Raw genomic sequence first — 25,139 nt, 5'->3', positions numbered from 1 at the left:
TGGTGGTTTTGCTTAATGTTGTCATTTAAGATTAAGTTATAAGATATAAAGTACTGTTAACATTTTTATTGATATTTCAGACAGGAGAAAAACTTTTGGAACTCAATGGACACACTCAAAAGATAACAGCTATTATTACATTGCCTTGTTTGGAAACTTGTGAAGAAAAAAATCAACTGATCTTGACAGCTTCTGCTGATAGAACAGTCATTATATCCTTGAATCTAGAACCAAGTGAAATAGCTATGGTGATCCAAGGGACCAGTACACACATTATTAGACTTTATCCTCCTGAGGCCTGTCTGTACATTCATGATTTAGCAAAAATGGTTTTGTTCTAGCCTTCATAAGACGCTTCTTGAAAGTATTAGGTGTCTGAAAAAAGATTGGAAGTAGCAAGTTAAGACTTACTGTTGATGGAAACTCCATAACTAAAGCTATTCTTCCCAGCTTTATATAAAATTACAAAAGATGAAGGAAATGGAAGAATGTAGGCTTAAAAATATTTATCATCTCAGTTTGCTTTTCAATTTAGAGAAACAAAGATGAGTTGAACCGGAGAATAATTCACATTTTCTTATACGCTTATTGTACAGCAAAAGAAACTTAATGGTCCCAACCCATAAGAACCTTCTGACAATCCAAGTCTGGCAGAAAAGTGAATTAGCATGTGCTCAGTGTTTTATATGGAGAAGGCAATGGCACCGCACTCCAGTACTCTTGCCTGGAGAATCCCATGGACGAAGGAGCCTGGTGGGCTGCAGTCCATGGGGTCGTGAAGAGTTGGACACGACTGAGCGGCTTCACTTTCACTTTTCACTTTCATGCATTGGAGAAGGAAATGGCAACCCACTCCAGTGTTCTTCCCTGGAGAATCCCAGGGACAGAGAAGCCTGGTGGACTGCCTTCTATGGGGTCACACAGAGTCGGACACGACTGAAGCGACTTAGCAGCAGCAGCAATGTTTTATATATTTAGTATTTTAAAACAATTAAAAAATGTAAATTACCTTCCCTCCTTATACTTTTAGTTGAAAATTTAAGATGTAACAGCCATAGTAAAGTTTTATAAATTGCATGTATGTGCCAGGCATTGTTCTGTTTTGCATTTACTAACCCATTTAACCCTTATAATAAGTATTTTTATTATTTTCATTTATAAATAAGAAAAGAGAGGCACAGAGAGGTTAAGTAAATGGCCCAAGTTTGTGCAGCCTGTATAGGGCCAAAGGCAGTAGTAGTCTGACTGCAGAGTCAGTGCTCTGAATCACTGTGTGATACTGCTTTCATAAAATATTTTTCTTAAACAAAGTTGGCCTTTTTATATTTGTATGAGGAATTTAATCTGTGAAGGCTATAGCTAATCTTTCATTGCCTTTTTTTTTAAGTGTCATAGAATAGCTTTAAAAAGTCTGTGCTTATCTGAGAATTCTATTCACATAACTTCAGGTGTTAGTGAAGTTGAGTTTTGGAGTAAGCCCAAAGGTGTAGGTGTTTCTTAGGCTTCTATAGAACTAAGACATACTTTATGACACACTTTAAATAAGCTTGTCAGCTGAAGTGATTTTTAGACAGATTGCCAATAGGTGGTAGAAATTCACAAAAAGATTTAGGTGGAGATAAAATGATACACTGTGGTGATGACAGTGTTGCATAATCAGGGGCATAAAATGCACTTTAGTATGTTTAGGTCACAGTAGCTTTACTACCATTGTTCTATTGAGGCACATGTTATTTTATGGACTGAAGCTATTTTTTGTTTGTTTTCCATATCAGTATAATCTCTGCAAAAATAGAATATAAAATTCTTTTTATTAGACTGCTTCTTAAGTACTAGAATACTATTTAGCTGCTAAGTCACTTCAGTCGTGTCTGACTCTGTGCGACCCCATAGATGGCAGCCCACCAGGCTCTGCCGTCTCTGGGATTCTCCAGGCAAGAACACTGGAGTGGGTTGTCATTTCCTTCTCCAGTGCATGAAAGTGAAAAGTAAAAGTGAAGTCGCTCAGTCATGTCTGACTCTTCTCGACCCCATGGACTGAAGCCTACCAGGCTCCTGCGTCCTTGGGATTTTCCAGCAAGAGTACTGGAGTCGGTTGCCATTGCCTTCTCCTATACTATTTAGAGATAATTGTTAAAATTACTATTACAGGACAGACATGGGTAACTGGGACAATATCAGTATAAACTTTAACGGTAAATGCTAGTAGAGAGTAATTTCCTTTGCTGAATGACTTTTCTTGTTAAAAATAATTTCAGGTTGCTTTGTTAGTAGTTCCATTTATTCAGATGAATTTTAAATTTGTCATGCTTGGGTATTTGCTGTTAACTAACTTCATTAATTAAATGCTGAGGGTAGATTTTTTTTGTCAAATTATAATCTTAAGAGTCTATATATGTGTGTGTATATACATTTATATGTAAATATGTTCTCATATAAAATGTATATCTTACCGTAGGAAATGGTATGAAAAATTTGAAAATCGTTATGTTCCTTAAGTCAAACTAATCTTGGACCTTTTATGAGAGGTCTTGAAATTATTTTAAATATGGATATAGGTATTTGGTTACTGTCTTCTTTGAATTAAGATAACTAGTAAAATCATGCCAGGCATGTTGAGGGAGCTTTCAGTTAATGTTAATTAATGGATGTGATAGTTTTTAGTATGAGTATTTTATGTTCAGTGTTTATTAGATTATGGTAGACTGTTTTGGAGAGTAAAATTTAAATTTTTTATAGTTGCAATATTTAATGCTTATAAAGATTTGATATTCAGACCATCCATTCTGTTGGTATTTTCAAATGGTTTTATAGTAAAATTCACATCAAACTTATTTTAGATTATAAGCTTGCTATGCTAAGTTGATTTTTGTAATAGTATAAACACAAGGTACTTTATGCTTTGTATATTTTCTACAAAAATGTGTAATATTTATAATTATTAGAAAAGTTATCTCATAATTTTTTGAAATTCTGCTTAGAAATTATTTCTTAACATAAATTTAGGAATGGGATTGTGATACTGGTAGACAAGTTCAGAAAGTGTCATGCTTCCAGTCTACTGTAAAGGTAAAATCTTAATCAGATACTTTATGGTAATAATCTTTTTATTTCAGAAAAAGTTATCTAATGATTTAGATGAAATTATCTTTGTAGGTTTTAAAAATTATGTCTTCTGCACATACCTACAGCTATTTGATTCTTCTAAGACTAGATTTTGGGGAGTATGTATATTAAATGCTAGAATGTTTGAATTTTAAATTAGAGCAAGAGATGAATCTCTATAGTAAGATAAGGAAAAATGTAGTACCTAGTATGTTTCTAGTTGGAGAAGGCAATGGCACCCCACTCCAGTACTCTTGCCTGGAAAATCCCATGGACGGAGGAGCCTGGTAGCTGCAGTCCACGGGGTTGCTAAGAGTCGGACACGACTGAGTGACTTAGCAGCAGCAAGCAGCAGTGTATTTCTAGTTGGTAATTCTAGGAAGGGATACTACTTTCCAAGTGATATGGCAGTAGCTAGTCTTTTTTTGTTGTTCTTTGTTTTAGCTTTAAACTTGAAACACGGAGCTATTTGTGCCTCACTATGTTTTCTGTAAAATCATAATTTAGTAGTAGTTACTTATTTCCAGAACAAAATCTTTTGTGGCTTATTGGTGGCTGGCTACTCTTAGGTTCATTTTATAAACATACTAATTGGGGCTTATTATTGATAGAAATTCTGCTACAGATTGGAGAAACAAACTTGGATAAGACTTGGTTACTTGCATTCCTATAGAAGAAATTACCTTAGGTGGTCTCAGAAAGTGCTACTGTTTTTCAGTAATTTCAGCAGGCTTGGGGAAAGATACTAGTAAAGTGAAATAGTATTTCCTCATTTACTTTGAAGATTACTGATCTCTTGAAGGGAAAGGGTATCAACTTGTGGACATATTTTAAAACCACTGAATGCTTGAATTTCTAAACTGATAAATATTTTGCATGAATTTTACAGTGTTTAGCTGTTCTTCAGAGACTAGATGTTTGGCTCTCTGGTGGGAACGATCTGTGCGTGTGGAACCGAAAATTAGATCTTCTGTGTAAGACGAGCCACCTTTCTGATACAGGTAAAAACAAATCAAGGTACTTGTGAACCATGCTAGACACTAAAATAAAGACACAGTGAATCTTCAAAGAGACTTTGCATGAATACAACAGTAATATAGGAGCTTTTCTTTTTAATTCTGAATATAAGATGTAGTCATATTTTCCAATTCAGGTGAAGGGTTGTGTGAAATATATTTCCATTTCAAATTGGAAGGAAAAGATTTTCCCTCTTTTGGCTTCTTCACCCCTTCTAACAGAATTTCTCAAAAGTGAACAATAAAACCCTTTTCTTACATGTTCCTGGACCATGTCCTAAACTGAGTTTACCTGGAAGCAGATCTTTATGACTTTACAAAAGTATTTTCTTCATTTGTGGGGTCATCAGACTTTGCATAGAGTCCTAAGGATGCCCTCATTTTACAGTTGGTTTTACTAAGGAAATTTCATTCATGTGAAAATGTAAAAACAGAATTCTGTTTTCTCAGAAAAAAATCAGTTTTGACTTAACATTGGTATCAAGGAACTTAAAGAATAAAAATTTATTCAGAATAAAAATATTTAAGTATAAATGAGTAAATTTAAATGACAGTAACCTTAAAATGAGCTGAACTGAACCTTAAAATCATGTGATCCACTATTAACTATTTTTGTTTCTAAAAGTAATGAAACGAACCCATGGTCATCCTAGAAAGAATACAGGCATACCTTGTTTTATCGCACTTTGCTTTGTTTGGCTTTGCAGATGATGCATTTTTTACAAATTGTTTGTGGCAACTCTGCATCATGCAAGTCTCTTGGCACCATTTTTCTGGAAGCATTTGTTCACTTTGTGTTTCTGTCAATTGTGGTAATTCTTGAAATATTTCACGCCCTCCAACAGCAAAAAGAATGACTACCTGAAGGCTCAGCTAATTGTTAATAGTTTTTTAGCAATAAAGTGTTTTACAATTAAGGTTCATACATTGTCTTTTAGACATAATACTATTGCACATTTAATAGATGACAGTATAATGTTAACAACTATTATCAGTTCAGTTCAGTTCAGTCACTCAGTCGTGTCCAACTCTTTGCGACCCCAGGCACTGCAGCATGCTAGGCTTCCCTGTCCATCCCCAATTTCTGGAGCCTGCTCAAACTCATGTCCATTGAGTCAGTGATGCCATCCAGCCATCTCATCCTCTGTCGTCCCCTTCTCCTCCTGTCCCCAATCCCTCCCAGCATCAGGGTCTTTTCCAATGAGTCAGTTCTTTGCATCAGGTGGCCAAAGTATTGGAGTTTCAGCTTTAGCATCTGTCCTTCCAATGAATATTCAGTACTGATTTCCTTTAGGATGGACTGGTTTGATCTCCTTGTAGTCCAAGGGACTCTCAAGAGTCTTCTCTAACACCATAGTTCAAAAGCATCAATTCTTCGGTGCTCAGCCTTCTTTATAGTCCAACTCTCACGTCCATACATGACTACTGGAAAAACCACAGTTTTGACTAGATGAATCTTTGTCAGAAAAGTAATGTCTCTGCTTTTTATATGCTGTCTAGGTTGGTCACAGCTTTTCTAACAAGGAGCAAGCATCTTTTAATTTCATGGCTGCAGTCACCATCTGCAGAGATTTTAGAGCCCAAGAAAATAAAGTCTGTCACTATTTCCATTGTTTCCCCATCTATTTGCCACAAAGTGATGGGACCGGATGCCATGATCTTAGTTTTTTGAACGTTGAGTTTTATGCCAGCTTTTTCACTACTGTTATAAGCAGTGGGAAATTAAAAAATTTGTGTGACTTGCTTTACTTTGATAATTGCTTTATTTCAGTGGTCAGGAACCAAACCCAAAATATCTCCAAGGTATGCCTGTTATTAAAGCATATTATTGTTGTCTTAGAGTAGTAGGAGCCCTGTGAGTTGAATTTACACTTCTTTATTGGAACTAGCTTATCTCCACATGGGTATTATAAAATACTAGAAAAATAATATAATGTCTTAATAAAACTAAATCCCTATCTTACTAGGATTTATAGTTTAACTTCTTAGTTCACCACTTGATCACTAGTAATCTTGTTTGTAGTGGTAAAGAACACCCTGCCAATGCAGGAGACATAAGAGTATGCGGTCAATCCCTGGGTCAGGAGGATCCCTAGAGGAGGGCGTGGCAACCCACTCCAGTATTCTTGCCTGGAGAATCCCATGGACAGAAGCGCCAGGCAGGCTACAGTCCATAGGGTTGCAAAGAGCCAGACATGAATGAAGTGACTTAGCATGCACGCACACATGTTGTAAAATACTGAAATCAGGGCTAAAAAAGGACCTTTTGCATGTTAATGGAAATAATCACCTGTTATTGCAATTCCCCTTCCTTTGCAAATTAGCTTTGAGTACTGTACTTTAAGTAGTTACAGTATTGCCCTGTTTATCAGTAAGAGATAGCAGTAAACCTTTGAGAAAATTGGTTAGAAAGCTTTTAAAAGACCTTAAGTTGCCAATGGTGAGCTTTTCGTGATTTGGATTTTCCAAATTACCAGATGCCAAATAGTTAGCAGTACTAATAGATCCTTACTTTATGAAACTCCTTTCACTAAGCCTTGCTTGATTTATGGACTGGCAGGGCTTTTAGGAACAATTATTATGTATTTGGAAATAAGCAAAAATAATCTTAGTATGATAAAATGGAAGGAGCCTTGGACTAGAAAACAGGACATCCATGCCCTTTCCATCACTATGGTCTGTGATTCTGTGCATTAAGTTGCTACTTCTGGATTATTGAGTTTACAGTAATTTTATTTCATAAATAATCAACATGTTTTTGACAAGCTGTTTTCTGCATCTGGAATTCTCTGCTGTTCTCCCTCCCCCTGCTCTCCTCTCTCTCCTACTTCTTTATCCTGTACACTGCTGCTCCCGTTTCTCCTCCTCTACCATCAATGCCCTGTCCTTGACCATGGAAAAATATAAAACATACTGGTAAAACCTATGTGGAAGAAAGATGTTGGCCAGAAATACTCCCCAAGTGGGAAGGTAAAGCAGATGAGAATATTTTCCCAATTAGCATATGTGTTATGAATTACTGTATAAAAATTACATATATTTTTAAGGGAAAAGTTAACTTTAATTAACAAGTTTTGTGCCAACACATATGGTAATTCTAAATCTAACACGTGAATTCTTTAATTTTTGCTGACAAAAGTGATAATTATAACATATATTACAGAAGTTGTGGTTATCCTAAAATCATTTCATGATTCAGCTATAAAAAATGTACTTAGCACTGTATGCTTAATAAGTGAAATGTAATAGAATGTTGAATCTGATTATTCTAGTAATACAAGGAATTTTGTAAATGTACTGATCGATTATAAACATACTATTTGAAGGCCACTTTCTTAGCTGTTGACTGTTGGCTCATTTATTTGCTGCCAGGGAGTTCACCCAGACTTCTTAAATTTACATTGAGGAAAAATGCCAATTTTGTATTCCATTTGAGCTAGCCATCTTGTAAATGGCAATGATGATTATCTTAAGGGGTCCCTGGTAAATAAGTTTGCCATAATAGTACAAATATTCAAAGAGAATTTTCTACCCTTAATAAATCAATAAAGCCTTCGAGAGACTTTACTGACTTTTCACAAAGTCGTTTTCACATGCAAGTGTGATGTAGCGAATTGTGTGAGCTTTATTGTTACCATCCCCTTTGAAGAAATGACTAATATAAATCTGAAAATGTTTTTGATCTAATCTATTAAGAAAATAATTTAACTTTTATATGTTTTTGAAGGGATCACTGCTTTGATTGAAATACCTAAGAACTGTGTTGTGGCAGCAGTTGGCAAAGAACTGAGTGAGTATGATTTTCTCCCCCATCATTTCTTCTTTTTTAAAATTTTAAACTAGCCTTGTATAAACATTTCAGAAAGACTAATTTGACTTTTTATTTAAAGGACATCTTTCCCTGCCCCCAGTCTTGACCTCCTGGAATTATTGAAGTGATATGGAACCTGAGACATTTTCAAGATGTTAGGTCGGCTCTTGTACCACACTTGGTCTAGCATAGGCAAGTGGGCAAGGTAACCCCACTCCTCTGATGCTGGAGAGGCCTATTTACATCCCACAGTCCTCTCTGTTGACCCACACTCACTCACTCAGCAAAAACTTTAGCTACGTAAAAGAACGCCAACATTCTGAAAACTAAAAACGAGCTGGGTTTGGAAGAGGGTTATTATGGGAGTTCAGTAAGACAGGAGCTGTGGAAACCAGAGTGGGACCCGTCTTCTTGGAGGGTGGAGTTTGCACCATTTCCCTCAGAGTAGTGGGATGGCAGGAGGGAGAATGAGAGGATGTGGTAAATGTACTGATTATAAACATGCCATTTGAAGGCTAGTCTCTTACTGTTGACTGTTGGCTCACTTATTTACTGCCAGGAGTCTGCAGTTTAAAAAAAAAACAAACCTATTATGCTCATTACCTTATGGATAAAAATTGTGTGCTGAGAAGTTGCTTTTTAAAATCTGCTTTTTTCTTGAAGAATTTGTCTAATGAAGCCCAGAGGGCATTTGATATTACTTGTGCTGCTACTTCTAGATGCCAGTCTCGAGATTTACTGTGATCACCAGTTGGCATGTTTGCAAATGCCAGTGAGAAACGAGCTAATGGTTTACCAGTTGTAAGCTGCTATCTGCAGGCTCTGCTGCTTTGCAGTCAGCTTTTTCTTTCTTCCACTCAATTTCCCTGTGTAGTCATGTCTGAGAAGTAATTTTTAGACCCAATGCTTATGCTTGCTTTTCATAAAGCAGATTCTAAAGATAAAATTTAGTGTTTAAGTTTTTTTTCTTTTGTTCTTCCTTGCAGAAATTCAGTTTTCCCGTGTTCTTTATTGTGCTGGAAAGATGCCTCGCTTTTCTCTGCTTTTTACCTCTTGTTGCTAATCAATCGCTTGTGTTTTGCTGGTTTTACTCTCAGTGGTTCTCAAAATGTTGTGTGCATGAGGATGACCCGAAGGACTTGTTAAGAACACAAAATACTGGGCCTTACTCCCAGAGTTTCTAGTTCACTACTTCTAGAGTGGGGCCTGAGCGTCTGCATTCTAACATGTACTGTGAGTGCTGAGGTGGTCGGTCTGGGGCCATTCTTTGAGGGCGGCTGCTCTAAATATTTTGGTCCACTTCTTTCCATCTCACTAGTGTTGCTCTGTTCAGGTACTCTTCTCCTCTTTTGCCTGGTTGGACTGTTGTGATAGTCTCCTGACTTATTTTCATTCCTCTACTTTATTTATTTTTTTTAAATGTGTACTTAACAATGTGCAAACTATATTTTAGCCATTGCCGTTGTCTGGAGAACACATTGAAAGTATAAATATTTACGAAAGATTATTGTATTCAGATAATGATGAAGTATTAGTAAGATGTCTAAATATATGTAATGTGGAGTGTCCAAAGGGCTTCCCAGGTGGCTCAGTGGTAAAGAATCCGCCTGCCAATGCATGACATACAGGAGGCCCAGGCTGGATCCCTGGGTTAGAAAGATCCCTTATAGAAGAAAATGGCAATCCATTCCAGTATACCTGCCCAGAGAACTGCACAGACAGAGGAGGGTCACAAAAGAGAGTCAGACATGATTGAGCATGCATGCCCAGAGTGTCCAAATATAATCACCCCATGATAGAGTTAGTAGCAAGTAAAATAAAATCTCTTTAAGTATATGCCTGTTCAGCATGCCTGCATGCTTAGTCGTGTCTGACACTTTGCAACCCCCTGGACTGTAGCCCACCAGGCTCCTCCGTCCATGGTCCATAAGGGCTCTCCAGGCAAGAATACTGGAGCAGGTTGCCACTTCCCTTTTCAGGGGATTTTCCTGACCCAGAGATCGAACCTGCACCTCCTGTGTCTCCTGCATTGCAGGTGGGTTCCCTACCTGCTGAGCCATCAGGGAAGCCCTTACATTGCTAATTTATGTGGCTATTGGCATATATTTAAGATGCTTGCAAACTGTTGCACAAATATTGTGACTGTTTGAATCCATATCAAAATTTGGATACCAGTGAAATTAATTCACCATGATATAGCTGCTTGGTTGGCTGGATAGGTATGGCCATTCCCTTCTCTGTTTTAGCGGTTCTAAACAATGTTTTCAGTGAAAACATTGAAAACTCCAAACTGGAAACAAAATAAGCTACCATTTACCACCCTCATTTTGTAAAAATAACTTTTTAACAACAAAATATGAAGAACATGACCTCAGGAAAAAAGTATAGGGCTTTAAATTTAATACATTTAGTTTTATTAAGAACAAACAAACTTATGTGGCCTTATTTTTTTTCTCATTTTTGCTCCAGATGAATGAAATCTTTGCCCTAAGGATGAATGTAATCATGCCTACACAATGAAGTCCAGGCCTTTCAGCATATCAAGTCATGCCTTCTGTGATCTCCCTCTGCTTCCCTTGAGTCCTGTCCCACTGCTGGCTAATTTGCATTTCCTGGCGCTCCCAGCCTGAGGCGGTTCTCACCACCGTCCTTTCTCTTGCCACCTGTATTGGACTTGGCCGTCTCCCCCTGCTTCCATGGAGTCTTGCGTAACTGCTGGCTACTCCACATTTCCTGGAACCCCCCAGCCCGAGGTGGTTCTCACCTCTGCCTTCCTTTGTCTTGTCAGCCATATTGGACTTGACCACGTAATTCATCGTCCTCTTTAATCTGGCTCATTACTACTTACTCTTTAAGAGCACAGCTCTAGTATTTCTTTTTCAAGGATGAAGCCTTGCTTACGTTATGCCTCCCCTCCCAGAGGTTTTACCTGTGTATTCTCATAGTCTCATGTCTACCATTTAAGTTACCACTCTAAAAACTTATGTTTGCTTTTTGGTCTCTCTTTGCCCCGCCCCTTCAGAATATTAGTGCCTTGGTGACTGAAACGTTCTTCATCTTTCTCCTAGCAGATAAACAGATTTTTATCAAATGAATTAGTGAATTCATTGAAATAGTAATAAACACTGATGCCTCAACAGAAATTGGAATATCATCTAAAAAAAGGAAGAAATTAAAGTTGGTTTTATTCAAAATAATTTATAAAAAGTACAAATATTCTTAAAAATAAGGGTTTCCATTTTACTTAGCCTCAAAATAGGGCTTCCCTGGTGGTTCAGACAGTAAGGAATCCTCCTGCAATGTGGAAGACTTGGGTTCTATCCCTGGGTTGGAAAGGTCCCCTGCAAAAGGGAACGCCTACCCACTCCAGTATTCTGGCCTGGAGAATTCCATGGACAGAGGATCCTGACAGGCTACAGTCCATGGGGTTGCAAAGAGCTGGACACCACTGAGTGACTTTCACTTTAACTGTTTCATAAAGTAAATATGTAGTGTCATTTTCCTTATGAAAAATAAGTTTTATTCCTCTAAATGTACTATCTTTTCTATTTCTAAGACAAGCTTGTGCCCCTGTCCTTGGTTTTAACTGTTCCATACCAATTTCTCTTTTTCTAATGTGAATCTTCTCAACAGGAAATAAAATTTCTGTGTGCACTGCCTGTAGTTCCTTTGAGGCTTTTATTAGCTGGGCAGGACTATCATCACTCTTTGAGTACTTATCCTGGTTCAAAAGTTCAAGATTTTTCTGTTAACCCTTTTTTAGAATTGACTTGCTTTTCTTTTATCTTCTAATTCATGTTTATTTCCTTGAAGTTATTACATATGTGACCCTTGTGAATACTTGATTGTAGAGACTATATTTATGAACTTGTTTCTTATTATCTTTAGTTCTTTGTAGTTTTTTGGTCAGTGTTTCAGTTTGTTCTCCCTGTTAGTTGCATTAAACAGTAGAGTACCTGCTTGTTATTCTGTAATCTTAATCTCAGCGTCATTTGGTAGTATTCCAACTACAGGAGAATTTTCGCTCTATTTTGCTAGGTATCAGAAAGAGTCCTTTTTCTGATAGACAACCACAGTTTCTGAGACCTTCATCTGACAGCCACAATTTCAATGTGAATGGCTATCAGTAAATGTGCCCAGAGACATAGAAGGAAATGTGGTGTGACCTGTTTTCCAGACAGAAGTATGAGAAAGAAGAGAAACTTAGTAATAAGCCATCACTTGGGAGGAATATGACCTCTGAGATACTAGTTTTTCCAAGCTGTGAGCAGCCACAGCACTTGGTGCTGGGGCCTGTTATAGCACCGACTACATTGATTCTGAGCTTGTTTATAAGTCTCACTCCCACTCTCAATGACTATTACAGGGCAGTAACTGGAGCCTAGTCATATATAATATTTAAGTTCCTGGAGCATCGTAATAAGCGTTCACTAAATGTTTATTGAATCTTTCCAGTTGATTTGATTTTGAGTTTTCTATACTGTTTAATGTTAGGATTAACACAAGTTTATATAAAACTGTTTGTTAAACTCAGTTGAGTAAAGCAACACTATAGTCCAAAAGAACTGTATAACACACAAAAATTATAAGGCGTATCTTCTCAGAGAATTTGTAATTTAATGGTGTAAGCTTAGATATCAATTTGAAAAGTAAATAAATAAAAACTGCTGAAGTCTTCACCGATTTGAGGTTAGGCACAAATTCATAGCTTATTTTGCAGCAGTATTTACTGGCCTGGCGTGAGGAGAGAAGGCTAATGGTTGGGGGTGATTCAGGGATCCGGACCAGTGCTGGCTAAGGAGAGAATGAGGTGGGAGAGCTGGTCATACACTGAAGGCTTAGGGAGGATGGGACTTAATGGTTGGTGGGGGTTTAGAAGAGTTTTAATAAAAGGAACAGAGTTTTGAGGTCACACTTGGGATTTTAGTAGATCATTGCAAACATCTCAAGGATTTGAAAGAAATGAAGTAGTGTGAACAAGACTGTCTTTGGAGATGGGTTTTTTCAGTATTTTAGGTATTTGTCACTTAGTAAAATTAGTTTTTTGAGCAGAAATGGAACTTTATCTTCTTTGACTATTTCAGTAAAATTATATCGGTCTTTTCATTTAGTAATTTTCAGGTTGGTAGCAGCCACAGAGGGATCACTAGGATGGGATATTCTTGAAGTTAAGCGCCTCCTTGATCACCAAGATAATATTCTCTCACTGATTAATGTCAATGGTAAGCTCATTGTGTCCATGTTTATATTATGTACAATTTTTTACTTGTTAACCTGTTTTGAACTTTAGTTTTATTTTGTCATAGGATTCTAGAATTAACATCATGAAAATGATGCTATTAATAAGGAGAGAGTGGCAGTCTTATTTTCTGAGGTTTAAACCAGTAGAATTCATCAAGTTTCATAGATTGGTAGGTCTTAGATTTAGGCATGGGGGAGGGATGGAGTTGGGCAGAGAAAAGGGGTGATGGAGGAGACAGCGTACTTACCTCAGGGGTTACTTGGCAGCTGTGGGATGATTGTCGTAGGCTATCAGTACTAATGCTTGGTAGCATTTTGGCTTTGGGGGCAAACGGTTCTGGCTCTTTTCTCTTTTGAAGGTCACACAGGACAAAATTATATGCCACTCTATTCACAGTAGAATGAGCTGGATTCAGTCCACCATGAAGAGCCAGAGAATAGCACCAGACTAAAGGTCTGCAGAAACGGATCATACCTGCCCTTCCTCATGGCTGTGTGTTTGGTTTGCCAGACTTTGTATTTGGCTTTATCATGATTTTAATGAGTATCTCTTGTGAGGTGAACCTGATATCAGATGACAGGATAGGATCACAAACCAAAAATCCTGGGATTTAGCTACTTCACTTTCAAATAAACTGATAGCTTATATCATCAGAGCTCTCCTGGGTGGTCTGGGCTCTGAGGTCAAATGTGAGGACTCTTGGGTGGCTCCAGTTTGATAGTCTGGAGGAGACTTGTAAGAGGGTCCTGTAAGGATGCTGTGAATATGTTGTAGGGGAGTGCACTGCACCCCACGACCTAGGCTGGCTCTTCCTGAGCAATACTTTGTAGAAACATGAGGCAAAGGGAAAGGGCCACAAACAGTACTAAGTGTAGTCTCCATCTGTAGGCCGTTCAGTCACGTTTTCAATTACATCAGTGAGAATGGCCCGATCAATGCCAGAAACTTCCTCTCTAATAGCTATTTACTTGTTCAACCTAGCTGCAAGTCTTTCTGAGGACTAGATTATCTGTATGATAGAAATAACAATGTGAGGAGCACCCCTTTTGTCTTTTTCTGGGGACTCTTTCCTTTAGCCATGGTGGCAGCCCAGAAGGCAAGCTCTTATTTGGAAGTTCCTCTGACACTGAGCCAGCAGCCCCAAGGCTGGAGCTGTTGAGAAGAGCACGGCAGTGTCCTGGCCGTTACAGTGGTCACATGGTCACACCTAGTTGTCCCGTTTTAGCAGTGAAGTATTGGGACCAGGAGCTGGCACACTTCTATAATGGAGTTGAGGGAGCCTCAGCTTCATGGCACTTCTCTGTACCTCTCTGTGATGTACAGAGATACTCAGAACAGCTGAATTAGGAGTGCTCGTGTCAAGTCTTTCTTTGCCATCATCTTAAGAAAAGGAAAAGGGAAAGCTAAGGCAAAGAATAATTTGTTAATGGAAATTACAGAAAACCCCTAGTACTTTTTACTTTATAAATTCCGTGACTATAAAATCACACTGCAGAATGCTAGCAAGCCAAAAGCATATTTAGGAATCATATGGATGAGTAGTTTGGTAAAATTTGAGAATGATACTGTGACGGTCTGTCATAATAGATGTGTCTCCCATGCTGCAGATTTAGCCATCCTGAAGTGAGTATGTTGTACAGTTCCCAGTTCCACCCTCAGCCCTTTATCCCCACCAATTACCAGTCAAAATGTGGCCAGTTACTGGGTTTATAACTCACAGGGAAAGTGCACGTTCAGTGAGTTGGTGCTAGGACAACCTTAGCAGAGCATTTGTTTGTAGCAGAACTCGCACAAATGTGGATAATGAATACTGGGTTTGCCCAAGAGCTCTGAATGCCTCTGCAGAGATTGTCTAAGACCGACGTACAAGGTAACCTTGCTTATCTCTTCTGGCAGAAGGCTCTAGGTGCTGCTGCTTTATTTTATTCCTTTTCTTGTTTTATACTGACAGCATGATATGGTAGTATTAGAACTTCTGAGGGATGGGTAGACAGGCTTCAGGTAAGATTTTCGTACTAAGTGACTTCTGATACTTGCCTAAGGGTCAAAGTCCATCCACGTACAATACATTATTGAGGCTGTTTGGTGTGAAGCATTTTGAATGACCAGTTTGGGATAATGTACACAGCACTAAACTGCACTGACTCAGGTCAGTGTCAGCATTTCGTTTCTAGTGAAAAATTATAACTGGGCTCAAGTACTTTGCTTCTGTTGCCTGGATGAATTACAGACACTTGGAGGAGATCAGAGCAGGCAGCTGTGTGGTCTCAGTAGGTTAGCTCTGGTATGGTGACATATGCAGAGTTGGAGTCGAGAAGAATCTTCACTTGTTAATGTCTCTGGTTCTTTTGTAGTTTGAGTGAGATTGAAAAGAGGAGGGGAAGGGATAGAAAAGAAGGTCATGGAAAGATTTCTCTCCACACATGAGAAATGAACTTAATTCTTCACAGACTGAATTCCAGAGAGTCTGTTATTAAACTATGGAAACTGGACTTGGAACCAAGGAAAAATACTATTTACCTGTATGATTGCTGATAATTCTTTATTTTGAAGAGATTGTTCATCTAGTTATTAGAGATTTCTGTCCTGGTTTATTTGATAAATGAGATAGTTAAATCATAACTACTCGTCCATGTATTCCTAAATTACAAGTAACTGGATGTTTTAATACTATTAATATGAAATAATACCAGGGGCTCAAAATAATACCAGGGACTCAAAAGATAACATTCAATGTCTTTAAAGTGGCTACACATTTATTATTTAATTTTATTTCTACAATCATCTTCATTTAATGCCTAAGAAATGCAAGATAGAAAAAGGTTAAATGACTTTCTAAAGGCCAACCACATGGCTAGTAACAGGCTGAGTCAAAGTTAAAACTTGAGTTTCTAGACTCACAGTGCGCTGCTCTGCTCCACCTTCCTCTATAAAGGAATTAAATCACATTTCTTTATGATAGTTTTCAGTCTTAGCAGTTGTACATTTTCCTTAAATATATAATTTGTGAAGTGTCTTAGCCCACTAATTTCATTTTCATTAAACATTTTAAAAACTTGTTATTGTGCAAGTAATACATAGTCATAATAGAAAAATGAGGAAATAGAAATATAAAAAATGTAAAAATGAAAATGAAAATCATTCATGTAGTATTAAGTAGAGGTTCACGTCCTTCTAGGTGTTTTTCTGGGCATGTATACATATGGTGTGCTTTTGGTAACAGCTTGTCATGAGTATATTTCTGTATTAACATGACATACTTTTACAACTTAGTTTTTGGTAACAGCATTACTGTTTCATTTCGTGGATGTCTGATTTATTTATTCAGTCCCCAATTGGTTTCCGATATCTTTAGATAGTCATTAGATAGATCATGTGTGTGTGATGAAGTTCCCATAAAAATTCCCACAGTGTGGGGTTCAGAGAGATTCTGGGTTGCTGAACACGAGTGGCCTGCTGGAGGGGGCCGGGTGCTCTGAGACGCCTCCCACGCCCCTTGCCCTGTGCGCCTCCTCCCTCTGGAGGGGCATCTGTCTTTCGGCATACCCTGTATGATAAAGTGGTGAGGTTGTTTTCCTGAGTTTTGTGAGCTGCTCTAGCATAGTAACTGAACCTGAGGAGGGGATGTGGGACTCTTCAGCTTACAGCCAGTTAGAAACACAGGTAACAGCCTGGATTTACAATTAGTATCTGAAGTGAGAGAAATCCTGCAGGACTGACACCTTAACCTGTGGGAACTGACGTTATTTCCAGGTAGATATGGCCAAAGCTGAGTTAAATTGTAGGGGCATTCGGCTGGTGTCACATAATTGCCTGCTGTGGGGAAGACCCCCACACGTCTGGTGTCAGGCGTGTCATGAGTGTGGGAGTACAGAGGAAACAGAAGTGTGACTTTTTCTTAACTGTATATGATCCAAGGTAAAATTCTTTTGTCTTTGTTCCCCAAATACTTAACCAAGTATTCCAGCATGACTTCTTTCTTTCTCTGTTGAATTGAAAAGCAGTTACTGTCATTTACTAAATGTGTGAGTAGACTTGAGTCTATTTCCGGTCTTTCTGTTCTGTTAATCTTCCTGTTTGGCTTGTCAGGTTACCTCCCTGTTGTTAATACTGTGACTTTATAGAGCAGCACTACTCGGCAGTTCATTGGTTTTCACCGTAGCCCAGGTAAATGATCAGTAAAGAGACGTATGAACTCTGCCTAGATGTCAGTTTTGTATCTGGCTCCCATGTTGGGGAACTCATCGTCTGGGACACCCTGGGCTGGACCGTGCAGGCCTGCGAACGCAACTTCTGGGACCCATCTCCGCAGCTGGATGCTCAGCGGGAAATAAAACTCTGTCAAAAGCCAAACGACGTTTCTATTCATCATCTCACATGGGATGAAGAGGTAAAAAAAGTGGAGAAAAATTTCTATAATCTTAACATCTTTTACTAAACTCAGTTTCTAATTGGGAAAATTTAATGTCATGATATAGAAAGGTGTCATTCCTTGCGTCCAAGTTGTGCTTTAAAATGTATTGATGTATTTCGAAGATTACATCATTTGCTTTAAAAAAAGCATTTTAATCTTTTACCACCTCCTTGAGGCAAGGAGGTGATTAAATGGCCACAGATTTTAGAACCCATTGAAGTTTTGAGCTGTATTAAATATTCCCATAGGATCTGAGGATAATGCTTAAAATTGTTTTAAGGAACACTTTGGAAAGAATCCTTTTGAAGATTCCGGTGCATTTCCTGGAGAAATAAAGGGAATTAGAAACTTCAGGAATGCCTTTCTTTTAGTCTTCTAGCATCCTGGGCAAGGTGATTGTGTGAGAATTACAGATTTCAGTCCTTCAGGCCCGTTGCTCTTGAAGCACGTTACATCTTTTTTTGCAGTAAGAGATTAGTACCAATGGACTTCTGAATCTTGGCTCTGATCTGAACATCTCCTCTTTTAGCTTTAGGAGCTCAGAAAATATGTTTAAAATGGGGTTATTTTTCTAAATCTAATCACAAGAAATGTTCGCATTGTAAACTTTGAGGAAAGGGGTTGGAGGAGGCTGTTACCTTTATTTTGTGCCTCCCTATACTGTTTAAATCTTATAATTTTATTTTTTTTTTTTTTATTTTAAAAATGAGTAATAGTGTTCTAGATGGGGAGAGCATGATCCACTTTTTTTTTTTTGGCTTTCTTTGAACCTCTTACTTTAAAAACCAAACCAAAATAGAGCAAGAATAGGTAAAGAACATTATTGTACCTAAAGATTAAGTTTCTTTATATTCTAACTTTACTTTGGGGGAAAAAGAGTACTAGGGTGGGTTGCCATTGCCTTCTCCAGGGGATCTTCCCGACTCAGTGATCGAACCCAGATCTCCCACATTGTAGGCAGACCTTTACCCTCTGAGCCACAAGGGAACCCCCGAATATATATGATAAAAACAATAGTCTCAGGAAAGATAGAAACTAGATTTCTAAGAGTTGTAGCCCTAAAAATTATATTTTTAATTTGATACCTTTTTCTCATTGTTGTAAAAATTAGTGCTTTAAGTTTTTTCATTTTGCATTCTCTTTCATCTTAAAATTTTGATTGATGTTTATTAAATGCTTAATAAAGCATTACTCAGTTTTCCCTCATTTTCTTTCTTTTATAAGAGTTTTTTTTTCTTTCTATGGGGGGTCAGTTATTGTTAATGACAAGAGATTGATAGAGTGATTCTGTTGAGTAAATACTGTCCCAAAGCTTATTAATTCTCTAGTTGTATTGATAATTTTGTGGGTTTTGATAAAGCATTTGAACTCTGCACAGATTTCTTGGTCCATATAAACTAGTTTCTGGGGTTTCTTTGCACTGAATGTTTCCCAGGGCTCTAGATTTTAGCAAGCTGGCTAGCTGTTTTTATTTTTGTGTATGGCACTGGTCCTTAGCTAGCATTGCTGTGTGCAGAACATCAGTCCTGAGGGTCAAGGGAGTCATTGCAGATTTAGAGTCTGGTAAGCCTTGGAGGCATGTTTGGTTTAGATGCTATAGGTCTGAGTTGGCATTATAGCCTTTGAGGCTGCATGAGAAGTGTTCTCTAGTGAGAACAGGAAGGGAAAAGGATTTTTGAAAGGTCTGTCTCACTGGCATACCTACTGAGTAAGAATAAATGATTCTTAGACAAGAGCCACTAGAAGTCTAGTGATTTGCAAAATAAGTTCAAAAGCTATGTGGTATGGTATGAGGCAAGAATAAGGAACTGGAGTAACATGACCTGAATTCCAATACCACCTTTCATGTCTTAATTTTTTGTGTGACTTTAATCTTTTATTTTGACTTGTTATTCTGCAAAATAGCTTTTCCTACATTAATGAGATGTTGTGAAGCTGAAGTAAGATAAATATTGGTGAAAGTGCTTTCAAAAGATTAAAGCTGTTTTAGTAGAAAGGAAAAATGGAAATTTAGTAGAACTGGAAAAAATGTCTTTGTGAAACCACTATATATATATCTCTGCCACTCTAGCATATGCTGTTTTGTATACTTCATAGTTCTTGTGATGCTTAAGATGTGGAGCCCAAGTAACTTTGCTCACATTTTTCAGGCAGCAGAAGCTAAGTAGTTTCCCAACGGTACGGTATTATGTGAATGAAAACCCAGGGTGGACCCCAGCAGCTCCGCCTCCACTGCACCCGTCTTCCAGCCGCAGCCCCTGCTCTAGCTGTCACGTTTCAGTAAGGAAGGCAGGGATGCTGCGGGGTGTCATACATAGAGTTCGCTCTGTATTAGCAGTTGTGTCCTTCGACCTTCTAAATGCTGAGCTTTCCTTTGTGCTTTGATATTTTTGGACTTTAGAGGGCAGTACAGTAATTTGGGCTGAAGGCTAGGAATAGGGAAGGCAACAATGACATTGTGATCTCACACCAAGGCTGGAAATCTGTTACTCTGGGTAGTGGTGTTCGTTTTATGTGCATTTCTGAACTTTTATCTTCCCCAGAATGTATTTGTTGCAGTTGGAAGGGGTTTATATGTGTATAACCTTCCAATGAAGCGTGTGATTGCCTGCCAGAAAGCTGCGCATGACTCCAGTGTCCTGCACGTTGCCAAACTCCCAAACAGGTATGAGTCTCCATCCACTCCGTAACAGGTGGGAGAAACGCACAGTTCCCAGGGCCACCAGTGTAACTGCTCAGGGTGCAAAGTCGCCTGGCTCTGTTGCTTGACCAACAGGTTCTTTTGAAAATGGAGACTACCCTATGGCTGTCTCTAACAGAAGAGTTTGTGGCAATATATTACAAAATTTACAAACAGCAGGGTTCAAACAAATTATTCTGAATTTCATTGTAAGAAGAGAGAATTTAAAAGTTGGTATTTATTTTAATAGTTAGAAGACTTTGGGGCACTATGTTCTAATTTTTTAATATTTTCCACAAAGCCACCTTTTTGGTAGTGTTGCTTATGGCCAGAATTAAATGGTGGTCTCCTTGTTGGCTGAGGCTACTAACTGAGGGCTTTCCTCTCAGGGCAGATGTGGCCATTGAACTTCTAGGGATGAATTCTATGAAGGAAATGGTAGTATTTTCGGGGCTTCCCTGGTGGCTCAGCTGGTAAAGAATCTGCCAGCAATGCAGGAGACCCCGGTTCGATTCCTGGGTCGGGAAGTTCCCCTGGAGAAGGGACAGGCTACCCACTCCAGTGTTCTTGGGCTTCCCTGGTGGCTCAGATGACAAAGAATCTGCCTGCAATGTGGGAGGCCTGGGTTGGATCCCTGGGTTGGGAAGATCCCCTTGAGGAGGGCATGGCAACCCACTCCAGTATTCAGGCCTGGAGAATCCCATGGACAGAAGAACCTGGTGGGCTACAGTCTGTGGGGTTGCAGAGAGTTGGGCACAACTGAGCAGCTAAGCACAGCACAGCAGTATTTACTCTGCAGGATACTTTCAGAGTGAGAGGGGAGAGAAAGGAATGGGGCTTCTCAGGATATTATGAGAGTATAATTCATAACCTGTTTTCCTGCATGCATTTTTTAAAATGGAAGCGATACGTGTTTGAAACATTTGAGCTAGTCTCACACTATAATGCATGCCTTTCCTTTGTATTGTAAAGCCATGTTAAAGTGTGATTTTTTAATCAGCTCCCGCCAGGAGCTGGATGAAAGCAGATAAAGGCTGCGCTGATGGTTTTCCCTGCGCTCCGAGCACTTGCCCTCCATGGTGCTCTCTCTCTCCTGACAGGCAGGTTATCTCATGCTCAGAAGATGGCAGTGTACGCATTTGGGAGCTACGAGAAAAACAGCAGCTTTCAGTGGAGCCGGCGCCAACGGGTGTGTATCTTCTCTCAAAAAGGTGGTCTTGCTTTTTTTCTCATGTGAAAGACAGACGAAAGGCAGTTATGTGTAACCACAGGAATAATATACAGTGTGCTCCAAATAAGCATGTTTACATGAAGCATTTGGGAATCAGGATGGGGGACTCACATGTTAATATTTACTGCAGGACCGCCTGTTTATTTCAAGTCAGCTAGGATTCTTTGAGGGGAAGCTAACTGATCTGACTGATCAAATGGGCTTCCCTGGTGGCTCAGACTGTAAAGACTCTGCCTGCAATGCAGAAGACCCAGGTTTGATCTCCTGGAGGATACTGAAGTGGCTACCCACTTCAGTATTCTTGCCTGACTGACCAAATGGCCTAATTAGCTATTTATCAATGTATTGTAATTATGTCTGGTATATAAACATAATGTGTACCATCAGGCATCAAAGTTCTTCAGCCTTGAAGCATTAACAGTGAACTCAGTTTATAAACAAACACTTTTGTGTTTATGTCGTTAATCTCTTGAGCTGTTGATTTTCTGGTGCTTGATTTGAAAAACAAAATCCTGGTTAATTAGCAACCTTCGCATAAGAAATCAAATGCCAGTAGCCTCGGAGTTTCTTCTAGTTATTTGAAATCATAGGGTATTGTCACACATGTTGCTTTTTGCTTGTGCTTAAGTTGTGACCTTCCTGCCCCCACACTGCCACTCAGCCCTTTCATTTCTCTCCACTTTGACTTCCATTGCCTTTTTCTCATGTTAACACACCTTCAGCAGTGCGTGAGTAGGGGCAATAAGAAGAGCTGAGCAACAGACGTGGGTAGCTAAGAGGAAATGAAGTAACATATTAAAAAAACCCTAGCATAGTGCCTGGTATCATCTGCTCACTTAGCCCTTGATGAAAATAAGTGAGAAACACCTTTGCATTTAAGTTTTGTTTTTCTGATCTTACATTATTATTGTTAAGGAAAGTGAAAGTCACTCAGCCGTGTCCAACTCTTTGCGACTCCATGGACTATACGGTCCATGGAATTTTCCAGGCTAGAATATTGGAGTGGGTAGCTGTTCCCTTTTCCAGGGGATCTTCCCAACCCAGGGATCGAACCCAGGTCTCCCGCATTGCAGGTGGATTCTTTACCAGCTGAGCCATAAGGGAAGCCTGTTAAGAAAAGAGCATAATTTTGAGAATGACTAAAATGGTTGTGTTTTTCTAGGTTTTTTTAACATGTGGGGATTTGGAAGAGTAAATAAACAAGCCAGCCATCCTGCTAAAAAGCAACAAGAAAATGCCACTTCCTGTTCACTAGAGCTTATTGGAGATTTAATTGGACACTCATCATCTGTGGAGGTATTGTTTTTAATAAGCATAGAAGTGTCCAGGGGAGCCTTGCTTTTTGCATCTCACTGCTGTTCATTCATTTGGTCTCATAAAGACCTAAAACTTCTCTTATCAATAAGTTTTTGCTGATTCTAAACATGGAGTGGGATAGGTTTTAGTATGTGTGGTAAAGATCTCCCTATACAGAGAAATGATTTGAAGGAGGAATGTCTTGCTTCTAAAAACTGGCTTAATTAACGTTATGAATGAGATGTAGGTAGACAGCTGACAATAAGGACAGTGTTGAATATATGAGTAGTAAATACTGTTAAACAGTAGTTAATACAGAGGGTACACGGAGAAGTGTGCTTATATATGTAGAGGTAAAACCTTACAGACTAATTCCAGGGGGGCATTACCAAATTCATGAATAGAAGTCTGTTTTACTTCGTTTTGAAGGATAATAGTTAGCTTGGGTAAAACCCAGTGTCTTGATTATCATTGTGGAGTTCAGAATTATAGGGTGCATCCAGTTCTAACTTTTTATAAATTCAAATGCATTAATATTTACTATCAGCACCATTGCCTGTAATGAAGAAGGAAAAAGACCAGTTGAGGTAAAGAGATAATTGCAACTGGTAACCGTATCACCACAGCCCTGAGTAATGAATTTCTTAAATTATGCTTTTGTTTCATAGCCAGGGAGGAACAAATTAATTTTTCATTTGAAAGTGCATTTATTCTTAAGAGCAGCAACACAACACCACCTTATTATTGAGCATTTCCTGTGTTTCAGGCACTATACTGGACATTAGTTTACAAAGGGATATAAAATAAAGTCCTTGCTGTTGTGGAGCTTCCACTTCAGTAGCCAGGAACAATATAGGGAGACTTGATAAGCTGTTAATCTAGGTTGCTTATGATGGACCCAGATGAGTAGTGGAATCAGGAGTTAGAAGAAAATGGTTAGTGGAAGATAATGGATGGGCCTTGAGCTGAACCTTGATGCTTCAGAGGAGTAAGACAGTCTTGTGGCCATAAGCTCCCTGAGGGTGGGTGCTCATGTCTTACTAATTTTTGCCTTCCTGTAACAGGCAGCCCAGTTGTTTTCATTCTGTTTTTTAACTTTGGGAGTTGTGCAGATGGAATGTACAGAATCTATTTGGTGGCAAGGAGCAGGTTGCCTAGGCTGGAGGTCTGTGTTCCAGTCAATGAACACAGTAGGAGATAAAGTAGTTTGGGGTCAGATTATTGAATGTATGGCTAAGCAGTTTGGCCTTTTAAACTTTTTTAAAGAGTGGGTTTTAAAAAAACTATTGAAGGTTTTTAAATGGTGCGGCATATTTGACATTATATAGAAGCGTCAGGGAGAAGGCAATGGCACCCAACTCCAGTACTCTTGCCTGGAAAATCCCATGGACCGGAGGAGCCTGGTAGGCTGCAGTCAATGGGGTCACTGAGGGTCGGACACAACTGAGCGACTTCACTTTCACTTTTCACTTTCATGCATTGGAGAAGGCAATGGCAACCCACTCCAGTGTTCTTGCCTGGAGAATCCCAGGGATAGGGGAGCCTAGTGGGCTGCCATCTATGGGGTCGCACAGAGTCGGACACGACTGAAGCGACTTGGCAGCAGCAGCAGAAGTGTCAGATTCTTAGAAATTTGCCCGAGTAGAGGTGTTGACATTTAATTATTTTTAAAGTATCTCTGGCTTCACTGAGAAAACCTTGGCTATTTCTTAGATTTTCTTTTTTTAAAAAATGTTTGTCCTGACTCTCAGCCTAGTCCTATATACCTGTGTGTACTGAATTCTCACTTGTGCATCTCCTGAGGGATTTTACTCTCATAGTTCTTCCCCTTTCACTACTGCATCATCAGCTCAGACTGTTTCCTGTTACGTTCAGAAATGTATACGTTATTCCTCAGAAAGCTCACATCCTATTTCTTTTATTTCACTCTTTCCCTCGAGGAGCTCATCTTTTTCATAGTTTCGTTTGTCTCCTCTCTTATACCAGCTCTCTCCATAGGATGCTGCCTTCTTATCAACACTCCATTTTCTTGTTCTTAACTTCCAGCCTATCCCTTCACTGGGCATGACCTTTTATTTGGAGAGTTTAATGTTTTGTTAGCTTTCTCAGACAATTTCATTCAGTATTGATATGCCTCCTTTTTCTGCGGCAAATCACAGCCTGAAGTATAACTTAGTACCTAATTACATCATCTTTAACTGATACCCTTACTGTTTCAACTAAGATTCAGTTTTCACAGCTGAATTAGAAGCTTCTTGAAGATAGGGATTATAAACATATAGATAACACTCAGTAAATGCTTAAGGATTGATTATTCTCTGTTTATATAGAGAGCTAAAGCTAC

The 25,139-nt window shown here is 38.8% G+C and overlaps 1 protein-coding gene across 1 annotated transcript in view; it reads left to right on the top strand.

Moving 5' to 3' along the window:
• Nucleotides 1–25,139, top strand: part of WDR41 (WD repeat domain 41) — a 50,842-nt gene that overhangs the window by 21,727 nt on the left and 3,976 nt on the right. The window contains exons 4-12 of the mRNA XM_070377250.1: nucleotides 81–212; nucleotides 3,007–3,069; nucleotides 3,995–4,106; nucleotides 7,849–7,911; nucleotides 13,044–13,154; nucleotides 17,380–17,564; nucleotides 20,132–20,253; nucleotides 21,369–21,457; nucleotides 22,662–22,795. Of these exons, the coding sequence (XP_070233351.1) occupies nucleotides 81–212; nucleotides 3,007–3,069; nucleotides 3,995–4,106; nucleotides 7,849–7,911; nucleotides 13,044–13,154; nucleotides 17,380–17,564; nucleotides 20,132–20,253; nucleotides 21,369–21,457; nucleotides 22,662–22,795 (1,011 nt within the window). The remainder of the gene's footprint in view (nucleotides 1–80; nucleotides 213–3,006; nucleotides 3,070–3,994; nucleotides 4,107–7,848; nucleotides 7,912–13,043; nucleotides 13,155–17,379; nucleotides 17,565–20,131; nucleotides 20,254–21,368; nucleotides 21,458–22,661; nucleotides 22,796–25,139) is intronic.

Source organism: Bos mutus, chromosome 10 (genome assembly GCF_027580195.1).
Source record: "Bos mutus isolate GX-2022 chromosome 10, NWIPB_WYAK_1.1, whole genome shotgun sequence".
In the NCBI taxonomy this organism is placed as follows: domain Eukaryota; kingdom Metazoa; phylum Chordata; class Mammalia; order Artiodactyla; family Bovidae; genus Bos; species Bos mutus.
This window is presented reverse-complemented; position numbering and strand designations above follow the sequence as displayed.